Source organism: Pleurodeles waltl, chromosome 11 (assembly GCF_031143425.1).
Source record: "Pleurodeles waltl isolate 20211129_DDA chromosome 11, aPleWal1.hap1.20221129, whole genome shotgun sequence".
Classification (NCBI taxonomy): Eukaryota; Metazoa; Chordata; class Amphibia; order Caudata; family Salamandridae; genus Pleurodeles; species Pleurodeles waltl.
The window spans coordinates 907,107,095-907,128,534 of record NC_090450.1 but is presented as its reverse complement, the minus strand read 5'-3'; the positions used below and the strand labels follow the sequence as shown (position 1 = coordinate 907,128,534).

Here is a 21,440-nt window from a genome sequence, read left to right as displayed (position 1 = left end):
CTTGTGTATTCATGTTGAGTTTGTGTGTTTGTTTTAATTTTGGCTAGGCGATTCAATAAATGCAAGAATGAGCCAGTGGTTGAATGAATGGATGCATGAGTGCATGGATGAATGGCAGAGTGCATATGTTGTTGAGTGCCCAAACTCACCGGTACGTGGTAGAGGCGCATTCAGTTATAAGCCCGGCGTGTAGGCATTGCTATTGTGCATTGAATATATGCATCACAACCCAGGTCGTTGTCTTATGATGCATTGTTGTGCTTGTGAGTACATGTTATGTTTATTCTAATTTCATCTGCATGTTTCCAGGGTGTATATTGATGTGCTGTAAAGGTGACCGGGCGCCCCGGATTTGCAGGTATAGTTATCTTTTTTTACCTTTGTTTACCATCTGCCACAGAAGATTTCAGTAAATTTAGCACATGTCCTGGTTTTCAAAGAGAGTTGAGGGAACATAGAGGGAGGCAGTTTTTCATGTGTACCAGAGCAGGATGAGGTAGCAGCCCTTGTCATACAGTAGTTTATTTTACACAATTGACGCTGCGTGTACAGGTTGCATGAAAGTATCCCATGCTGCCTCATTGTCTGTGCTTTATACCTCGCTGAGGGCTGTCAGTTAAATCATTCTGTGCCCTTCAGGCAATGCTGAAGCGTAGTTGTAGTTCTGTTTTTGTAAAATATTAAAGTCTGATCCCACCCACCCCCTCCATTGGGTGTGTAATGGTTTTACTGGTTTGGCAATGCTTGTAACTATATGGCTTCTGTGCCATGGTGTATGCACAATGGTGAGAGATTTCTGTCTAGCAAATGATCTCTGAGTGTGGTCATTTGTGGATGAGATCACAACAGTGATATGTGATGGTATTGTTGGGTGTCCAATGAAAGCTCAAATATGGATTATCAGAGGTTTGATCAGGACCGTCTTCAGTGTGTTGATTGCAGGGTTGTATAAGTGCCATTGAGTCCAAAATCACAGCTGGTATGATGGTGGGACATGTTTCAAGAGAGTCCTGTTGGAGAGAAGCAAATCAGGTAGGCAAACCACATCCAGGTACGCTACTGCGATATGGTAACACAAAGTGAAGCTACTCTTCTGACACTACCAGGTTTACATACTATATTGTGTAATTTGTAGAATCAATATGTAAGTCGGACAGTCAGGTGTGCATACATAATTCCCATAGGAACATCCCTCCCAATCTTGTTAGATGAAGTTGGTTAAGCAAATGCAATGTGTTTCAGAATTATGGTGCAGGTTGGCACAAATGCCAACCGCTAATTGCAGCATATTAGTCACATACATTTGCACTGTGTATGTCCGCTCCAGACAGTGTACAGTGACATGCAACTGAGCAGAAGGACACCTATGCCCTGCGGGCATCGCAGTAGCTTCCCTGGAATATGGAAGCTGCAAGTCTTGAAAAGGTACTTGTGACCACCCCACTGTATCTCTCTGTGTGTGGGGCTGACACTGGTACCTCTGCTGGCCTTGTGGCCTCCCTGAATATTGGGAGTGATTAGAGATAGCCAGGGATCTTGCTACAATATTTTCCTGCTTGAAAGATTCAGGGCAGTTGGGTGGCTGACCATATTGGGAGCCCTACTGCTGGGGCTCTAAAGGAGCTTAAAGGATAAAGAGTGGAGTTCTCATTTCACAAGACAGTAGCAATGAACAGATTGTGACAGTCCTTGGAAGAGTAGATTGTACTCCCTCTGACAAGGAGAAAGGCCCCTTTCTTACATTTATTTAAGGGTAATTCCCACAACAGGTTCATCCAGTGGGCGGCGCAGATGCAACCATTTTTGTCTCTTTTATACTATCCATTCTTTGCATGGAGACACTAGGAGGTCTGATCGCAAAACATGTCACCCAGTTCACCAGTAAGCAGAAGCCAATTGATGAGTTAGGCCCATCATTTGAATGTGTTTCTTCATCTCCTAAACGACTACTTGGTTAATATTGAGATGTGATGACCTAATCAGTTTCTCAAACTAAGGCCCTCATTATGATATTGGCGGTAAATACCGCCTACTGCCCCGGCTGCCAAAAGACCGTTGCCCTGGCTACCAGCCGTCTGCCGTATTATGACCACATCTGGATTTCCACTACAAGAATGGCAGAAATCCAGCTGTGGCCATGCCAGCGGATGGCAGTAAAGTGGTGCTGCTGCCAGCAGCAGCGCCACGCCAGTGGACCGCTGCCAGCCGTATTATGACCCATAATACGGCCTGATGGTGTTCTACTGTCTTATGCTGCTGCTGGTAGCAGCACCCTGTCCCGTCTCCTGCCAGAGGACCCCCTGCACACAAGTAAGAGGGTGCTCCGACAGGGGAGGGGAGTGTTGTGGGTGTGTGTCTGAATGTTTGTGCATGCATGTATGCGGGTGTGTGTTTCGTGTTGAATTTGTGTGCATGTATGGAGGTATGAGTGCGTGTATGTTGTGTTCTGTGAATGCGTGCCTGCGTGTATGTATGAAAGTGTGTGCGGATGTGTGTGTGAATGGATGTATGCATGTGTGGATGCATGTGGGAATGGGTGTGTGTGTGTGTGTGTGAATGGGGGTGTGAATGTAGGGGGGTTTGGAGAGGAAGTGGGGGTGGTGGGGTATCTGGAGAGGGGGGGGTGGGTGGCGAAGACCTCTATCAGTGGCAGGAAGGGATTCCCTGTCACTGATAGTGCCTACCGCCATTGTTTCCGTGGCAGTAAGGAAGCCACAGAAACCATGGCGGTAGTCGGGGGTCATTATCCCGCAGGCAGTACAGTGACGGCCGCTGGGCTGAAGATTGATATCTCCAGCCCTGCAGCTGTTACCGCCGCGGCGGTCGGTGTGGTACATTGGCGGTTTGGCTGACCAAACCACCAATGTCATAATATTGTGGAAAGTACCACCAGCCTGTTGGCAGTACTTTTCACCATATTACCGCCGACCGCCAGGGTCATAATGAGGGCCTAAATTCTTAGAGAACTGATGGGATTGTTTGGAGTTTGGCAGATGCAGTAAATCTGCCAAAATTGGTTGATGTCCTATCCGTCTGATTTAGACTGTATTGTTGTGCACTCTAAATCGGATGGCCAGGACATCCACTACTTTTGGCAGGTATGCCTCATCCATCAAAATGTATTACCTATATTTCATACTCTGTGTGGCCAGAAGTGGATCCCATGTTCGCTGTGTAATTGGACTCAAGCTATACTGTACTAACAAGGTGTCGTTGGGTCCAAACAGGTTGCTTGTATTCCCATGTGAGGGGAATCTGGAATTACAGGTGGGACTGGACTGTTCCTGTTAGAACAGTAGCAAGACTGATTTGCATAAGGCTGGTCTTTGTCTACAGTGGCATAAGGGGCAAAGAAGGAGGAATTGAATGCAGCTCTGAGCCATTATTGCTACTGTGCTCATGCAGTGTCCATGACTTGTCCGATTTAGTTACAGGCTGAAGCATTTGTGCCTTCTCCGATTGGTTGATTCTTAGTTCAAGAGTGTGGTTGAAGAGAACGTTTTGAAGTTGTGAGAGAGACACCTAGAAAGACCTTGGAGTGATGGTGTTGCACATACGTTTGCTAGTGTTAAGAAGTAGATTAAACCAGAAAACTGTAAAGATTCTGTGGAATTCCAAGCTGTTTCAAGTGTGTAAATATGTACATTTTACTGATAGACTGGTACCTATGAAAGTCCATTAGGACCGCAGAATAATCAGTTTTGTGTCAGGCTATGCCTGACTCTGAGCCATATAACTAGAGCTTCTACAATTATGTGATTTTGCTGCTGCTGCTGCATTTTCTGCATTTTTATGGATTTGCCACATAATCTATCATCTGTTGCATAATCTTCAGATTTTAACATAAAAATTATTTCTAGCTCAACGGATGAAAAGTTACTAAAAACTCAGGCATGCTTGTTGCCACGCAGTAGGAGGCCTTCGCAGTGGTTGACTGGTCACCTTTCTGTTACTTATTGCTGTATTTGTGAGTTAAGCTAGTACTCATGAAATTAATCATTGGCCCACACTGTGATAAAGTGTAAAAAAAAAATGAAGTAATACTCTCACAAGATGTGCCACATTACACCACATCATTTGGCATTTCTTCCCACATAATTTAGTCAGCCGGGCTGTATAATTTGGTTTTCCCCTGCTGCATAATCCCAAAGGCCCTGCCTATACCCCAGCCTTCCTCAGACAGTGGCTTGTCAGATCATGTCCTTATCGAGCAGCCCTCTCCTCATGAAAGCAAAGGAAGTGCTTGTTGATTTCCAGGGAGCAGCAATTATCCCAATCACCAGGCCTCCCCATGTGCGCAAGCTGCTACCCCTTGACCAGGGCCACTGGAATCATGCGGCAGGGGAGGGTCAAATTATGAGGCAGGGTTGAGTAATTTATGCAGCGAGAAAAGGCAAATTATGCAGCATTAGGTGGCACATTTTGTGATAGTATTACTGAATTAATTTGTCATTTTTAAACTTGTTAACACTGTTTGGGCATTGTTTGCACCTCATTAGTACCCATTTAACACCCAAATATCGCAATAAACTACAGAAAGGTGAGAACTCAACCTTTGCTAAGTGCCTTCTACTTCGCAGCAATAGGCTTTGCTGCATTTTAAGTAACTTTTGAACCATTTGAGCTAGATTGGTAGAAGCAATATTTTTTGTTAAATTCTGCAGATTATGCAGCGGATGAAGGATTATGTGGCGAAAGCGTGAAATGTAAAATGATGCAAAAATCGCCGCATAATTCTAGTGATGCTGCACTTGAGGCAGAATTTGACACAGCCACAATCAAAAATGATAACCGTATTTAGGAAAAAAAATAGTGACGAGATTTCCATGTATCCAAAAGTAACGAGCAGATAAAATCGTCTCCTGTTTGTCTGCTTACTCTGTATGAGTAGAATTTCTTTCTATAGCGGGGTGCTTTGTCCTTCTAGAAAAAGGGTTCTAAGGTTGCACGTGTGAGGGACAAACTGTTATTGTCCTTTCATACCCTTTCCTCCTCCCCTACTTGTTTTCGTTTTCCGTAAAGTAATGTTCATGCTTGTTGATTTTATAAGAGTGCACTTTAATGACAATGTCTCATCGAAACATGATTAATTCGAGTTTAAAAGCGTCCCTGGTTTAATAGTGAAATTACAGCGCGCGCGCGCGCCCGAGTCTTAGAAGCCGATTCTCCCTCCAGAGCAGCCATTTATTTCCCTCCATCTGCGGCGCTGTCTGCGTTAAACGCCTATATATTTCTTTAAGTGGTTCCACGAGGCAGGCACCTTTCAGCTTAGCTCTTTCAGAGCCGAAACATTGCTGTTGTGCAAAATAGCGGCTTTGCTAAGAAAAAAAACCCTCATATGGAACTTTGCTTCGCGGAAAATGTATTTGCTGGGACTGTGATCTGCAGGAATGAATAGATGCTTATCTATAATAGTTCTTGCCAGAGGAAAAAAAAAGTGCACAGCTGCACTTTCTTGTGAAGCCTTGAAGGGCCTTTTAAATAAGTGTCTAATAGTAGGCTTTCGCTAGGAAACAGCCAGCTTGACAGACAGTATATATTATTAACTATAAGTGAGCTTAATATTTTTCCCATGTTTTCGGCGGATGTTTATAACCTTCTAGTCACAGAACTCATGATAGCCAGGTATTTAGAACTAAGCTAAATTGTGTTGGCTGTTACAGCGGCCGAATCAATACTGCCCGAAGAAGACAGCAGGTGTCCTTTCACCCTGCCGAGTCCGCCATGGGCAGCTACAGGTCCGGCGGGCGTCGCTATAAAGGCGCTTCCAGGGGAGGCCGTCCTTCTTTTGTTTCTACGTCCCAGGGCAGAGTATTAGCTGAAAATCAGGCTACGTTTCTGATATACCGGCCAAACGTTTTCGCTGGGAGAGATAGAGTGGGTCAGGATTTTGGTCTTCAGAGTTTCAAGGCACAGAAGGTTGTTTTGTGGAGATTTTGTACACCTGTGCTTGGAGGCGGGTAAGGTTTGACAGTACAGCCAAGAATCTGGGTTGAGCTAGTCTTAGTCAATGTTAGACAGATATATATATATATATATATATATATATATATATATGTATATATATATAATCTCTGAGCATACAACCTTTCTGCATGTCCTGAGGAAGGCGGAAGCCCAAATGTTGTAGTGGAAATATATTTTTGTTCTTTGGTAGTCCATCTGTTTGAGTCATTTCTTTCTCCTGTATTTCTTTTCTTTGTGATTCATTGTATCCTTTTAGATGCGTTTTTTGTTTCCCTGGTGGCTGTTGTTTTCTTGTGATGCGTGGTCCTCAGTCGCTCCCCAATGGGACTCTCCCCTACTTGCCACTCTTGAATGAGGTATCTGGCCCCTCTGCAGTGCCATAGTGTGAGCTAACCTTGTTGGTTTTTAACAAGGGACAGCCTTACCAGGCATATGCTTGATAGCAGCCCTGTGACCAAACCTGAGACTGAGCCATGATCACCCAACAAGCAAACAGCAATCTGGCGACATAGCATGATGCAAAATAATCAAATCAGTAATAAATATATGCATCTTGAACATGACCAAACAGATTCCCTGTGCTTCATATAGATTTAGGGATTATCGTGATCTTACTGGGCCACTCTAGTGGTTCATAATTTACAAAATAGATTTAGATGTCGGTTGTGGCTATTGTTTTGTGCACAGTGGACATCCCTGTGGGCTACTAAACTGTTAATCCAAAGAGCTGCCCACTGTCCTGGGTGCGGTTGAGAGGAAACTTTTCCTGATGGTCTGGCCTGTCGGATACTGCGACAATGCCAGATGTGCCAGCTTGGAAGGGCCAGTGTGTAGGCCATTTTTTTTTTTTTTATCTCGTCACGACCCACGGCCCCAATAAAACTGACCATGCACTTGCCCTTTCCAGCCAACCCGCATGGGGATAGCAGGCCAGTCCCGCTCTGCATACGATCTGTGGGCTCCATTCGCAAGGAGCCTCCACAGTTGTGGCGGAATCTCCACATTGCAGTTTCTTATTGCAGAACCTCCACCCTGGCTTTGAAGTCTCTTTGTGAATCGGGCCCTGAGCGTGTAGATCAAATCTCTGAATTGTCTAGCCGCTCCCTTTTTGTCAGTTTTGAAGTTTTAATATGTACCCCCATACACTGCACATTTCAGGTTATTTTTTTGTAGTCTGCCCTTCACCTCAAGAACACTGGGAAGGCACTTATGTTCAGGAGAGAGCAGCGGGAAACCATGTATTTCTTCCCAGCACTTCAGAGGCAGCCTTTCAGCTTTAATGTGTACGATGTGATAGCAAACCAGAGAAATGGGGCACTGGGCAGGGGAAATCTCTTTCAAGTGTAATAGTTGTGGAGGGTGAAGGCATGGTGGGATGTCTCTGTTGTTTCAGATGTTAAAGTATGTGCAGGATGTTGAGTATAGTGCAATGCTGCTTTGAGGTATGCCCTTTCTTATGCTTGTCCGGTGGAACAAAGGAGAAAGCAAAGGGAAAACAGAAAGAAACAAGTATTCATAAGAGTACAACAGTGCTACTGAAAGGGACCCTGTCTCTGGCTCACAGCGCTAATAGGTGAAGGCCCCGCAGTACATCTGTAACAAAATAAAATATAAAAATGCCAATGCTCTATGCATTCTTCCAACAAAATCTGTCTACCCTGAACACTCTGCAGTCCAGTTGAAGACAAGTACATTCACTCCAGGGATCCCAGAGATTGGATACCACACCATTCTCCATTGGCACGGAAGCCAACTACCTCGCTTTAAGAACAATTGCTGAATACTTAAAATTCAACCCATTTACCAGGAAGCGCCTTGAGGTAGTTTATTTTGCAGAGGCGCATTACCTGAGTTCCTCTTCCATTCATTTGTTAATGTATTCACTCAACCATTCATTGTTTCTGGCTGTAGTGGCATTGTTCAGAGGCTGCCAAGGATAGAAACTGCTACCTGTCTATAATTGAACCAATACGACTATTGGCCCTTTAAAGATGTATTAGATACTAGTTTATGCCAGTTATTAGTCACTGTTCATGAACTTGCTGCTCTTTCTTGGCAGGTCATTAACTTCAGTGGTGGAGCTGGGGTGGCATAGACCCACATATGAGTGGACTTACTATGGCAGTTTTGGTTCCTGGAAAGTGGACATCTTCTCCATAGTTGAGCAGCTACAGCTCCTTTACACTTCGAGGGTAAGACATGATTCACACTGCGCTGCAAGGGACAGATCAGGTGGGACATTAGTTTGTTTCTTACGTTGATGTAGTGTAATCCACTTTAAGCACTGGGCCTGTCACTGTCGATATTTTCTGACATTTTCTGCTTGAATTCTCTATAGTGGAAACAAGCATTTGTAATACAATGGGTCTCACGTTTGCTCGAGTTAGAGCTACTAGCATTGTAAATTCCTAACTGGACTTTTCTTGCCACATACATTAAAAATGAAAAGTAAAACAGTTGACATAAGTGAGCAGATTCAAAGCGCAGAGGCCACCATGAGCATGAGCACGAAGGAGAGATGGAAAAGGAAGTTCGCTCACAGTCAAACATATCAGCACCCTTGCAATTATCCATTTAATAGCGTCAGTGGCCAAGGGGGTAACAAAACTGCCCCAAAGAGGGACAAACGTAAACCATTTACCAATGATAACACAGGATTTTTAAAAGGCAAACCCATGAATGAGTGATAATGATGGGCATGCAGTGGGCGTGGTTAAAAGTTCACAGATAGATTACAACAGGCCAGAACGCTTGCACTCTCGACCTAAAAACAGGTCTTTCAGGCACATCTGTTCCCTAGTCTTTGAAACGACTTTTTGAGCTATGTTGAGTTTTTTCACTGTCTCTGTGGCTACGAATATTTAATTTAAAAATAGATTTGTTGAGTTCTTTCTTTACTACATAGTGGTGTGTAAGAATCTGAGAAGTTGGTGGGAACATAGTATTTGAGAAATAAATAAGTGTTACAATTCATAAGTCAGTGAGGTGTAGCACCTCAATAACCAGCACAACACTGTTAAGCCTTATCAAGCCAGTGACGTGCCAATTAATCACTTGTATGTTTCTGTATGTCTGACGTATGCATTATGTATCTTTTCAGTGAATAATACATGTCTCAGGCTTTTGCAGATACCATAGCATATATGTTGACGTACGGGGTAGCATTTCCTCTCTTCTGGGGTAGATACTTCATGCATCTACAATCTTTGAATATCCTGCCCTCCAGTGGTCAATCCCCAGAGCTATTAAAGAATCATCATTCAAACAAAAAAGTGCAACCACACATGCCCATATTCTCCCAGCTACAAAACCTTAATCTGCACAGTACGAGTATCACAGCAGATTCCTAATTTCAGCTCCTGTAAAAAGTAGCATAGACCCCTAGATGCTCCTCAGTGTTTTTTCCAGATGATCCTCAGTGTTTTTTCCCAGAATCCATTTGTCCGGTGAGAAGCTTGACTGTCTCCTTGCCCGTTAGTTGTCATTTGCAATATCTTCTCAGTGTGGGTGTGGCGTGCAACTGACATCACTAAAGTGCTGCCCCTAACAATAGGACTGTGAATTAACCTGCATGATTTTACTCCTTCCCCACAGAGATGGGCTCCTGACTGCTTCATGTTGTGCTTGCTGTGACATATTACGCTCATGCATGGCGATGATCATGCTGATGCAAAATACCACCTAGGGATGGTGAGCCAGTGGAATGATCATACGGGTGACGCAATGCATGAAAAACGGAGAGATCCAGTGGTGAATTTGACAGCACTGTGCTTTTTAAACTGCGCTGATCCAAGTAAGCACTGGTAGCAAAGCAGACACAGCTGTCAAAGCAAGAGATGAGAATACGTGAAGATTCAAGTAATGTGAGACTATGGAAATATGCATATCCTGGCAATAGAGGGTGTGGGAAAATGAGAATGAATGGGCGGCCAGGACTGGGAGGGGTTAGGGAGATGGCAAAGATACATTTGCCTCTAGATATCCCATACATGACCTCTATTGGTGGTCTAAACTTGTAATAAGCACACTTATGCCATGCATGGCCTCTGCTCGCAGCCTCAGTTTTTCACACTTGTTTTTTCTGGGATTTCCATGCTTCCAACGTATAAAAGTCATAGCATGGTGTGCAGTAAAAACATTTGTTGGACAATCTTGAAAATTGACCTGGGCTCATCAGTATCTGAAAAGCTTCAACATGCAGTGCTTAATTTGCACAATAATGACTGCCAGTACCCAAACTCTGCTCAGAAGTCGGTGGCCGGCACTGTTAAATGTCAGTGGGCCGAATAAGTAGACTGGTAATCTTAAATCCACCTCATGCCTTATTCATCCACCACCAGACACTCCCTCGCCCCTTATCTATCTCTTGCAGGTTCCTGGTTTCTTCCTTTGTGGCCGTTTCTTTAGTCTTTGCAGTCCATTGGCTTTCCACTTTATGTTTTTTTCCCTGCCTTTCTTGCTGACTGATGCTGAAAAATGAGTGCTGATCCTGAAAATGAGTGCTAGTGGGCCCCTCTGGCAACCACCGTCTCAAGTTAAGCACTTGGCAACATGCCTTTCAGCCCATCGTAAGACCTGTCCAGCAAGCTGTCGTGATTACCTCTCTAGCCATTAGAAATCACTTCTCATTAGGTGGTGCATGACAGCTGTGCACTGAACCAGAATTTCTCGAGGTCCCAAGACTTGGCATGACCCTTCAAATTCACACTTTTCCGATGTTTCTATTAAAGTTAATAGACAACCGCAAAATTACTTTCCATATACTTTTCACTATTTTGACCGATCAATTCTTATTCTGTTTCCTTATTCATAGGTCCTAATTCTTAAATATAGTTGTAAATCTGCACCCAAAGGTTTTCGGCCTCAAGTGGGTGCAGATGTGCCATGTACCACTTTCAGGAATAAATACATTTTCAAAAATATGCATGGAAACCTGTGACTTTTGCTGGTTTCCACGAGTAGTCATGGAAAAGCTTTTTGAATTCCAGATTCAAACAAATATACATGGGCATGTTTGCTTACTTGTCAACTTTTTTAATTTGTTTTTCTTCACAGGGAAAACAATTTTATCTTTGGACAATCCCCGCTCTGCCCTTGAAATGAAAGTACCTCTGCCCTTGTGAAGAACAGAATTCATGCCTTCCCTGGTTTTTGGGGGTGTGGGGGGAACGTTGGAGAGGAGTTTGTGAATACACATAAAGGACTGTGTTTATTCAAAATTTTGACCAACGCTTCACTAACAGGTAAAACTCCAGGACAGAAAAAAATGAGAGGTAGAAACTGGGAGACCACTAGCAAAAAGGGAATGGAGTGCAGTGTGCCACAGCGCACAATCACCAGCCATCAGGGAATTCCTGGTAAAGATAATACAGCATTGGTACTGCACACTGCAAAGAGAACACAGTTGGGATAAGTCCAAAATCAAGGAATGCGGAAAACAACACAGAGGTAAAGGTACCCTTACCCTCTCACTATGAAATTGCCCCAAGCTGAAAAGATATCAGGAGAAGGTATGGGAGGACATAAAATCAACGTCTAACATTAATTTCCCTAGCCTCCCAACATGCATATTTGGTTTACACCCATTGCGTTCTGCTAGGGGTAGACTAATTTCATCACTCCTGTGCACAGCCAAACAAGAGATGTTAGTACACTGGGGAGCAGGCAGGCCTCCTGACCACAGTTTCTGATTATTTAATTTGTGGGAGGTAATGAAAGAGAACAAGTACGACAGGAAAGTCAGCGAATGAGACTGGAGATTGCAAGGTGTCCTGGTGATGGAATGAAGCGTAGGGGTAGATGTAAAGGTGGAGGGTGGCATAGTGGTCATGAGGCATTCATGGTTGTATAACCCTTTTTAGGCCGAGCATAGCAGAGCGCATGTGCTGCTTTCCGACGTGTTGGTATCTATGTTGTCTTTTAACCACACCCACCTCACGCCCATCACTTTTACTCGTTCGTGGGCTTGTCGTTCAAAAATCCTTTGACATTGGTAACTGCTTTACATTTGTCCCGCCTTGGGGAAGTTTTGTTTCCACCTTGGGACCGACCTTGTTACATGGATAATTGAACATTTGCGGATATGTTTGACTGTGAGCGGACTTCTTTTTCGTTTTGTGACTCTCCTTTGCACTCACGCTCATGGCGGCCGTGGTGCTTTGAATTGACTTGCTTATGCCAACTGTTTTACTTTACATTTTCAGTTTATGTGGCAAGAAAAGTCCAGAAAGGAATTTACAACTCCAATAGCTCTAACTCACAACCCCGAGACCCATTGCATAGCAAATTCTTGTTTTTTCCTAAAATGTGCCCTCATTGCCCCCTCTGGCCGGACGTTGTAGAAGGGAGTATATTTATACTACAGCATGACATAAACAAGAATTGTTCCATAAATATGTATGTTGGAGGGTGTTATGGCATACAAGCCATGGATTTCCCTCTCCATGCCCTTGCGAGTAGATTTATCCATACGAGAATCTTTCTGTGAGTAGGCCCTTTCAAGGGTACTCAACACACTTTTTTAAAAGTGGTTTTGCATTTGTAGAAACAAAGGTTTCTTGGCAATCGAATCCACATTATTTCACTGTTAGTTTTGATAGTCAGTCTCTGCTTGCACTCGTGTAAAGCACACTTTCATTGCCAGACTTACTGAATCGGATCCTTCTTGTTCTGAGGCCAAAAAGACAGCGCCGTGACCAAGTTTTAGATATCACTCCCGGCTCTCCCGTTCACTTGCATTTCTTTGGAGCAGAGTAGAGGGGAAGTCATTGAAAGTAACCAACTCCTGTTTTATCTCACATGCTAGGAGTTAAGAAAGGTCTGTTTTATCTCACATGCTGGAAGTTTTCGGTCTTGAGTTTTGCTGGTGCCAAGCCCTTTTGCAGCCTTGCATTTGCCAGTAATTGTCACACGCTGTACATGTCAGAAGAGATTACAGCGGTTTAACACCGCCAAACACAGAGTGAACACCAACCTGCAGTTACCCCGCTTTTAAGAGCTGTTTGCGCTGCGCTTTTCCCCGCTCTCGCTTGCGAAGTACCTGTTTTTGAAGGCGTCTCGTGGGGTCCCCGTGGAATTGTATTTTTAGCTGCTTAGGAAGTGTTGTTTATTCTTTTTAAATACGGAGTGACAACGTTTATTGCTTTATGCCTGCGCGCTCTAAATTCAGAAGCCCCCGAGGCGGGCTGCCAAGTGACTACTCCCGGGAAAGTACTTCCAGATTTTCCTCGTCTTTAAATTGCTCAATTTTCCTTTTGCGTTTTAATACGCTTTAGAACATTTTAAAAATAAACAGGAACAAGCAGGTACCATCCATTTCTAATGGAAGGTAGGTGAGCCAAAAGCAAACATTACTCCTACACTGGCCCTAGAACCATGCAGATGCTGAGAGGCACACCTGTCAAGTTCACTTAGATATAGGGCCACTGGAATTATGTGGCAGGGGAGCAGCAAATTATGTGAGAGGGTTGAATATATTATTCTACAAGTAAAGGGAAATTATGCAGCATAATGTGGCACATTCTTCCATAGTAATACTTCATTATTTTGTCATTTTTTAAGTGTTAACACTGTCTGGGCAATTATTTCACCTCATTAGTACCAGACTAACAAAAAAACTTAAATAAGCAACAGAAAGAAGACCAGTTAGCCTTTGCAAAGAGTCTACTAAAGCAGGCGAACACATCACCAGGTTGTTATTAACTTTTGATCTAGAAAATGTTTTTCTTGCTCAGGTCTGCACATTATGCTGCAATGATGGATTATGTGGCAAACACAGCAAATAATTATGGGCTAAAAGCCGCAGAATCACATAATTCCAGTTGCCCTGCTTACATATAACGCTGTCATACGTGTGATGGGAGAAATGGTATGTAGAGTTATGCTGTGTTATGACAGCAGTAGTTGTATCGATCTTTAATATTTTGGTGCAGCGCTTTTAGTGGCTTCATTTTTCAACCCTCACTTCCCACTCAGTGTAAAATAAGTTCCAAAGTGCAAAGATTAATGGAAGCACCAACCGAACAATATATACAAAGTAAAATTTTATTTCTGCTCAGATGAAACGTCCAGCCATGAGCACCTAGTGTTTTTTGTCCATCCTTTTCTGATATATTATGGCAGTCACTTTCTCAGGGCTTCTTAGATGAACATGATTGATTTCAAAATTACGTTTTATCCTTTTGTGCTTTATCAGGTGATACTATGTAAGAAAATTATATTCAGTGGTGTGGCTAGGAATACGTCTTCCTAATTTTTGGAATGACCATACAACCTTTGTAAAATCAATCATATTCATGTCCCATGCTCCAAGGAAGAGACTCAGGCCACAAAACATATGTTGGTTGTTAATATTATATCAACAATCCAGCATAAATTAGTTCTAAAAAGTTTGTAGGTTTTCATACTTTCATCTCTGGAGAAATACAATCTAACTTCATAGAAAGTGTCCGATTGATGCCGCCATTAAACTTTGGATTCAGACATTTGTATATTGCCATCTGCAATCATTGTTAAATTGTAGAGCTCCTTATTCATCTGGACGCCCTTGTAATTTGGTTTTGGGAGTCCCATTAATTAGTAGTTTGTCTGTATGTAGTTAGCAGAGATTTCCTGAATGTCTAGTTTGGTAATGGTTTGTGTTGGTTAATGTAAATATAAAATGAGATTGGCCCAGAGAAGTATCTTTGTAGTGTGTTATGCTTAAGGAACAGTATGCAAATAATGCTGCCATTTTTCAGTGGAGCCGGGTGGCCGGTTTTCCATTACCAAATTGTTTTCTAGCCGGGAATAACTAGCCAGGGGTATAGCCATGATGCAAAGTACGCATGAGGGGGTGGTTTTTTAATGCTAGTTTTAGCTGAAGGTTCAAAGATTTGTTTTGAGTGAGAGTGCTGTCGAATTGGCTGCGTTTTGTGAACTATGTTGCGTTTGATGGCATGTTATATGTGTGAGGATGTAAGAGTTATGTCTAGCGTGTTCTGTTGTATTCATATGCAATGATAGACCACAATGGTGAACACTTTTGTCACCGTCTCGTCTTAGTCACAGATGGACCCTATAGATGACACCAACTCTGGATATCATTGTAAAATTATGTTATTGTCTGGTAAGGCAGTCTCCAGGTCACACGGTTCCATAGCTAAACTGTGTTTTAGACATTAATCCTACAAAATAGTCTTCTATAATTCTGTCCTGGAAGATAATTTTTACCCAGATTCTATGCTTTTGGCCATTAGTCATCATATTTTAGTCTGTACTTGCCAAAACACTTATTACATTTCTTTTTGATGGTAATTATAGTTGTATCTCAGTGGAAACATTTAAAAAACTTTCTTTGATTTTCAAGGATACTACAATGTGTTCAGATTAAAGCAACTACCACAGAGGAAACTGTTGAATTGATGTAGGAGGTGTCAACATTGGCCCAACTAAATTTTACACTCCAGCACCCTTACCGCTTTAAAACGATGAATGCTATGAAAATGCTAAATGTGCCATAATTAAAGAGATCAGAAAGATGTAAAAAAAAAAAAAACTTTTTAGAATGCAGTCAGTGAGCAGGACATATGGCTCTCCAACACTTCTTGATTAAACCAAAAATAAATAAATAATTGTAAACGACGAGCAAGCCAATTTAGAAATACATATGTTTCTGATGGATACAACTACCTGTGGATTCCTCACCTTATGAATTCTCCCAATGCGCAAGCATTAGGCGGAAACTTTCTTCCCAGCTCTTCACGTCGACGAGGACGTCACAATTGCACGGCTCTGCACGCGACTCTGCGACTGACATCGTGGCAATAAGAGGTCCTCGCCGGCATGCTGACGTCAGTTCCCTTTTTTCTGTGCCTTCGATGCTATCTGTTGTTTCCTAACTCTTGAACAGCTACGGTTTCGAAGGTGTCTTATTGTAACTTGTTACAATGTCTCCATCTAAGAAATCAGGTTTTAAGCCTTGTCGTGAGTGCGGGGGTCGTATGTCAGTCACAGACCCTCATGAAGACTGTTTGTGGTGTTTGAGTTCGGACCAAGACGTAGAAGGGTGCGTGTCTTGCCAAAGGATGAATCCAAAGGTGTTAAAAGAAAGAGAGGCTAAGCTTTTCTTAGCAAAAGCGAAGAGAGGACACAAGAATCATCGGAGGTCCAAGATAAGAGACTCTTCATCTCATAAGTCGTCGAGATCACACAAGAAGTGGCGCCGGCACGATTCTCGACGCCATTCTTCTAGAGATTGGTCTCGATCTGGGGCTCCTTCGAGACAATGTTGTACGGTGCGGGAGATCAGTCCCACTATTACTCCCCAACCTCAGAGTCCTCAAGCTTCTCCGGCACCTTCACTGATCGAGGTAGTCGAGTCCCCGGCGAGTCCTCCTACTCACTTTTCACTTATGTTGGTTCAGGAGCCGGTGGCACAGGTTTCGATCCGACCCCAGCTCCGCAAGACAAGCAGAGGTTTCCTGCCTTCCCGACTCCGGGAGCGGATCCGGCGGCTTTTCTAAAGTCTATGTTCAGCATTTTTAACGAAGGTATGGCCCCTGCTGGTGCACCGGCTGGTCCCACTGTTCCATTAGTGTTCTCGTTGGGTTCGCTGGCTCCAAACAAGTCGGCTCAGTTTGTGCCTTTCTATCAGTCTGAGGGTGCTGGTTTGGTGCCGATGACGTTGCCTCAAATGATACCGACAGCGCCGATGGAGTCAATACCGACGCCGGATGGGTCCCGGTCAGGACAGAGTGTATCTCCATTATCTCCTATGCCATGTCCATCTGTCTTGAAGCCAGCGTCGTCGACGTCGGCTAACTCTGTCGACGCGGAGATTGGAGGCCAAGCTCAGATGGAGGAGGAGAGCGTTGAGGCTCTTGAAAGAGCAACAATACCAGTGACAGTTACTATAGGAAGGAGAGATTTCTGAGGCTTTGGGAGAGTTTTAGGGTCTGGACTCAGGGGAGGTATCCAGTCCACTAGCTAAGTGGGATCTTTCATCCCCGGGGGAATTTATGGAGTAGGCAGCTTCCTATCACACTGTCATAAGGAAGGCTATGGAATTTTTGGAGCTTCCATTGCCATCTTCAAAAGTAAATACAAACATTTTGACAGAGGTATTGGATCCCTCCTCTACTTCAGCGGAGCCCCTGCTCCCTTTTAATGATGCTCTTACTGAGCCTATTTTGGATATCTGGAGAAAGCCTGTTACATCTCCAGCAGTGTCTAGGACTGTAGCAAGGATGTACAGGGTTGCTCCTGGGGATCCTGGATTTCTATCCCAACATCCGACTCCTGAGACCTTAGTGGTCCAGGCTTATTCTTCTGCTCGTTCTGCACCTGATTCCTTTCCTGCTACTCCATCAGTCAGGGAGTCCAAGAGGATGGAGCAAGCAGCCAAGAAGACTTTCTCCTCTTATAGTATGGCACTAAAATCAGTCAATGCTACCTGTGTGCTGTGTAGATATGTTCATGCCCTGATGGACACGGCTAGAGCTGTGGTGCCTGACTTGCCTCAGGATATGCAGGGGCAGTTTGATGAGCTCCTTTTGGACACCCAGGCGGCAGCCAAGCAGATCATCCAGTCTGATCTGGATACAGCGGACTCTGTGGCCAGGGCAATGGGTACTTCAGTGGCCACCAGGAGGCATGCATGGCTAAGGACTTCTGGGTGTTCAACAGACGGTCAAGCAACTTTATTGGACCTCCTGTTTGACAGCAAAAAGTTGTTTGGGTCCAAGGCGGACTCTACTTTAGAACGTTTCATAGACAGCAGGGCCACTGTGAGATCTTTGGGGCTACAGGCTTCTGCATCTACTCCCTTCAGATCCTTTCAGAGATTTAGGGGGTTTGGCTGTGGATCCGCTTATCGTGGAAGGCCTCAGTCCAGCACACAACAGCCTGCCAACCCTCTCTATAGATCTTTTAGAGGGCGGGGAGGGTTAGGACATGAGGGGCCACCCAGCAACACCCTGCCTTATCCTCTTCCTCTGGGGAGCACAACAAGGAAAGCAGCCCTAGTTTTCCATCCATTTTAAGTCATGCTTCTCCCGTAGGGGGCAGAATATTTCATTTTCTCCACGAGTGGGAGTTAATCACATCAGACTCTTGGGTACTAAGTATTGTGAGGAAAGGTTATGCTGTTCCTTTTCGTGAGTTTCCCTCCCCCATCCCTCCCTGTCATTCGTTTTGTTCAGAAGATCATCTCCTGTAGCAGGAGGTTCAACTCCTTTTATCAAAAGTTGCAGTGGAATTGGTTCCAGAGCAGGAAAGGGTTCAGGGATGCTATTCGAGATATTTCGTGATTCCCAGGAAGGATGGTCGACTGAGACCTATCCTGTACCTGTTGATTTTGAATTGGTTCCTCAAATGGGAGAAATTCAAAATGCTGACTCTAGCGCAGGTGCTTCTGGCGTTGAACAAGGAAGACCTCCTCTCACAGTCGCAGGGGCAGGTTCTACACCTCCACCTCCAGAGCCTACACCTACATGCCTGTAGGTTGAACGGGGCAATCTGAGTTCTTTTTCTCTCCCCCAAGAAGTGGTGGATGTTATTTTATCGGCCAGGGGACACTCCACCAAAACTGTCTATGCCAACAGATGGGCAGAATTTGTTACTTGGTGTGTAGAGAGGCAAATTGATCCCTTAAAGGCCCATTTATCTGATGTTTTGCTTTTTGCCCTTTCCTTAGCACAGAACGATTGTGCAGTTGCAACTGTGAAGGGTTACTTATCGGCGCTGTCAGCCTCTCTGTGCCTTCCTGTTCAACCTTCCTTGTTTAAATCTCCTATAGTTGTCAGGTTCTTGAGAGGCCTGACTAACAAGTTTCCTCCCACTTCTTTTCTCATGCCTCTGTGGGATTTGAATTTGGTTCTTACCTTTTTAATGGGTTCACCATTTGAGCCTATGCATTCTTGTTCTTTGAGGCTGTTAGTCTTGAAAACAGTCTTCCTCATAGCTATCACGTCTGCTAGGCGTGGGAGTGAGCTCCAGGCTCTTAGTGTCAAACCCCCCTTTACATCCTTTCATCAGCATGAAAGGTGGTGGTGTTGAGAACCAGGGTGGCTTTCCTTCCTAAGTTTGTCACTCCTTTCCATATGGGGCAGTCTATTACTCTTTCATCCTTCTACCCTCCTCCCCATCCTTCAAAGGAGGAAGAAAGACTTCATCGGCTAGACCTGAGAAGAGCTCTGAGTTTTTATATTGAAAGAACAAAAGACTGTTGTGTTGACCAACTCTTCGTTGGATATGTGGGCAAGATGAAGGGCAAAGCTGTCCACAAGAGAACCATATCCAGGTGGGTCATTCTTTGCATAAAGATCTGTTATTCACTGGCAAAGAAGGTTCCTTCTGAGGGTATTAGAGCTCATTCCACCAGGGCTAAGTCTGCCACTTCGGCCTTGGCTAGAGGTGTACCAGTGTTGGATATTTGTAAGGCAGCAACTTGGGCTTCCCTCCACACTTTCGTGAATTATTATTGGTTGGATTCTGAATTTAGGATGGATGGCCATTTTGCACGTTCTCTGTTACAGAATTTCTTGGTGTGACCGGTCAGGCACCCACCTCCGAGTGTGGTACTGTTTTGGGACTCTATTCATAAGGTGAGGAATCCACAGGTAGTTGTATCCATCCAAAGAACAAGCTACTTACCTTCGGTAACGCTTTTTCTGGTGGATACAGAAGCTACCTGTGGATTCCTCACAGTCTCACCCGCCTCCACGTTGCCTGTCTGGTCATACCTAGATTTCTTTTGCTAGATATGTATTTACGTTTTTGGGTGTTTTATATAAATTAATATTGTGTTTATATTGTATTGGCATTGGTACATATATGTTGTTTTTGTGAGGTCGGATTTCACCTGTTCGGTTCAAAGGCACGTAAAAAATGGTGAAACTGATGTCAGCACGCTGGCGAGAACCTCTTATTGCCACTATGACATCAGACGGAGTTGCATGCAGAGCCGTGCAATTGTGACGTCCTCGTCAACGTGAACAGCTGGGAAGAAAGTTTCCGTTGAATGCTGGTGCATTGGGAGAATTCATAAGGTGAGGAATCCACAGGTAGCTACTGTATCCACCAGAAAAAGTGTTACCGGAGGTAAGTAACTTGTTGGTTTGGTATGTTGAATATGTATACCTTAAGAGAACGATAATGTAATTTTATGCAGTTCAAGAGCAATATCTAAAAAATTAAATAATATTGTTTCTGCTGTAACCTGGCTGCTTGACTATTGGGATAGGTAGAGAGATAATCTCCCATCAAATGTGGTTTTCATCAAATCTGAGTGTGAAGCAAAGTTCTCTAGAGAACTACAAATCAGCCCTAAAACTGTGTCTTTGGTAACACTTGATGACGCAAAAATATTTGCTGGGATAGGGCGTTGACAACAACTACTCGATTTTTTTTCCCATGTGTTTAATCCTGTGAAATCAAGCAATATGGAATGCTTGCTGTACTCTGAACCACGAAGTTACTCTTCATGGTCTACTTCTGTCAAAGATGGATAGCACCTCGTGTCTTTGGATATAGGAACAGGTGATTTCTGAAACTGAGAAATTAAACTGAGCATCTTGAGGTAGAGGATATTTTGCCTTCTTCATGTCCAAATGTTGATCTCTTTGGTGGAACGAAGACTATTCATTGCTGCCATATAATTCCATGAAGTGGAAAAGAAGTCCCTTATATTTGTGGTGGCCTTGCTACTGCCCATGTGTTCCCTTTTGTTTGTTTATAAACCTGAATGGCAGTAAAATCTGGTGCAGCCAGCCCCAAGTGATCCTACTATTCTTATTGTGGCTCTCCAGAATTTATTTACAGAGTTCCTAGCAATGCCTCTGGAGGCTGTAGCCACGCTCCATGTTTTCATGTTCTTCTGCTTCTGACAGTAGGGCCCATGCCTAATAAGTCCAGAGCCAAGTATAGTAGCGTATTTTAGCTGTGGAGTCAGAACACAAGGACCTAGACGTGCACTAGCCTCTGTAAACGTCAGATACCACATATCGTGGACTAGCCTTGCCCTTGCATCCCCCTTAGAGCACCTTGGCCCTTTTTTTCACATGTATGACTTTTCAATTTTAATGCAGAACATGACGCTGAAATATTGTAAATACTCTTTATTATGGAACATTTCAATTGGATAAGATGAGAAATACATAAAACCCATTTCACATGCATTATCGCCAAAGTCAGAGTTGTAATGAATACCTATCACATCTGGGTATTTGTTGTCCAAAAGGCTTAAAGTGATACTCTCAAGTAGAAGCAGTGCACAGGCAGGTTATAAGGGTATTGGTAGGATTGTGTCCTACCGAATGCACACCCCATCCGCCAGCATATAGCTGACAGTCCTCAAGTGTACTGCCCAGAGATGTAGGCATTTTTCCACCCAGTGTCTGGTTCAGGAACACTACGTCCTCAAATCAGACCAGAAGGCAGTATTTTAGGCTTCAGAAAATCATGAAAATAGTGCATTTTTTTGACTGAGGCCTCTG

The 21,440-nt window shown here is 43.8% G+C and overlaps 1 protein-coding gene across 4 annotated transcripts in view; it reads left to right on the top strand.

Moving 5' to 3' along the window:
* Positions 1-21,440, top strand: part of CUX2 (cut like homeobox 2) — a 661,979-nt gene that overhangs the window by 136,903 nt on the left and 503,636 nt on the right. The window contains exons 2-3 of one of the 4 annotated variants that reach the window (XM_069214852.1): positions 310-358; positions 8,027-8,159. The exons of the other annotated variants lie outside the window; for them this stretch is intronic. Coding sequence (XP_069070953.1) covers positions 321-358; positions 8,027-8,159 — 171 coding nt within the window. The 5' untranslated portion in view covers positions 310-320. The remainder of the gene's footprint in view (positions 1-309; positions 359-8,026; positions 8,160-21,440) is intronic. 4 annotated transcript variants of the gene reach the window in all.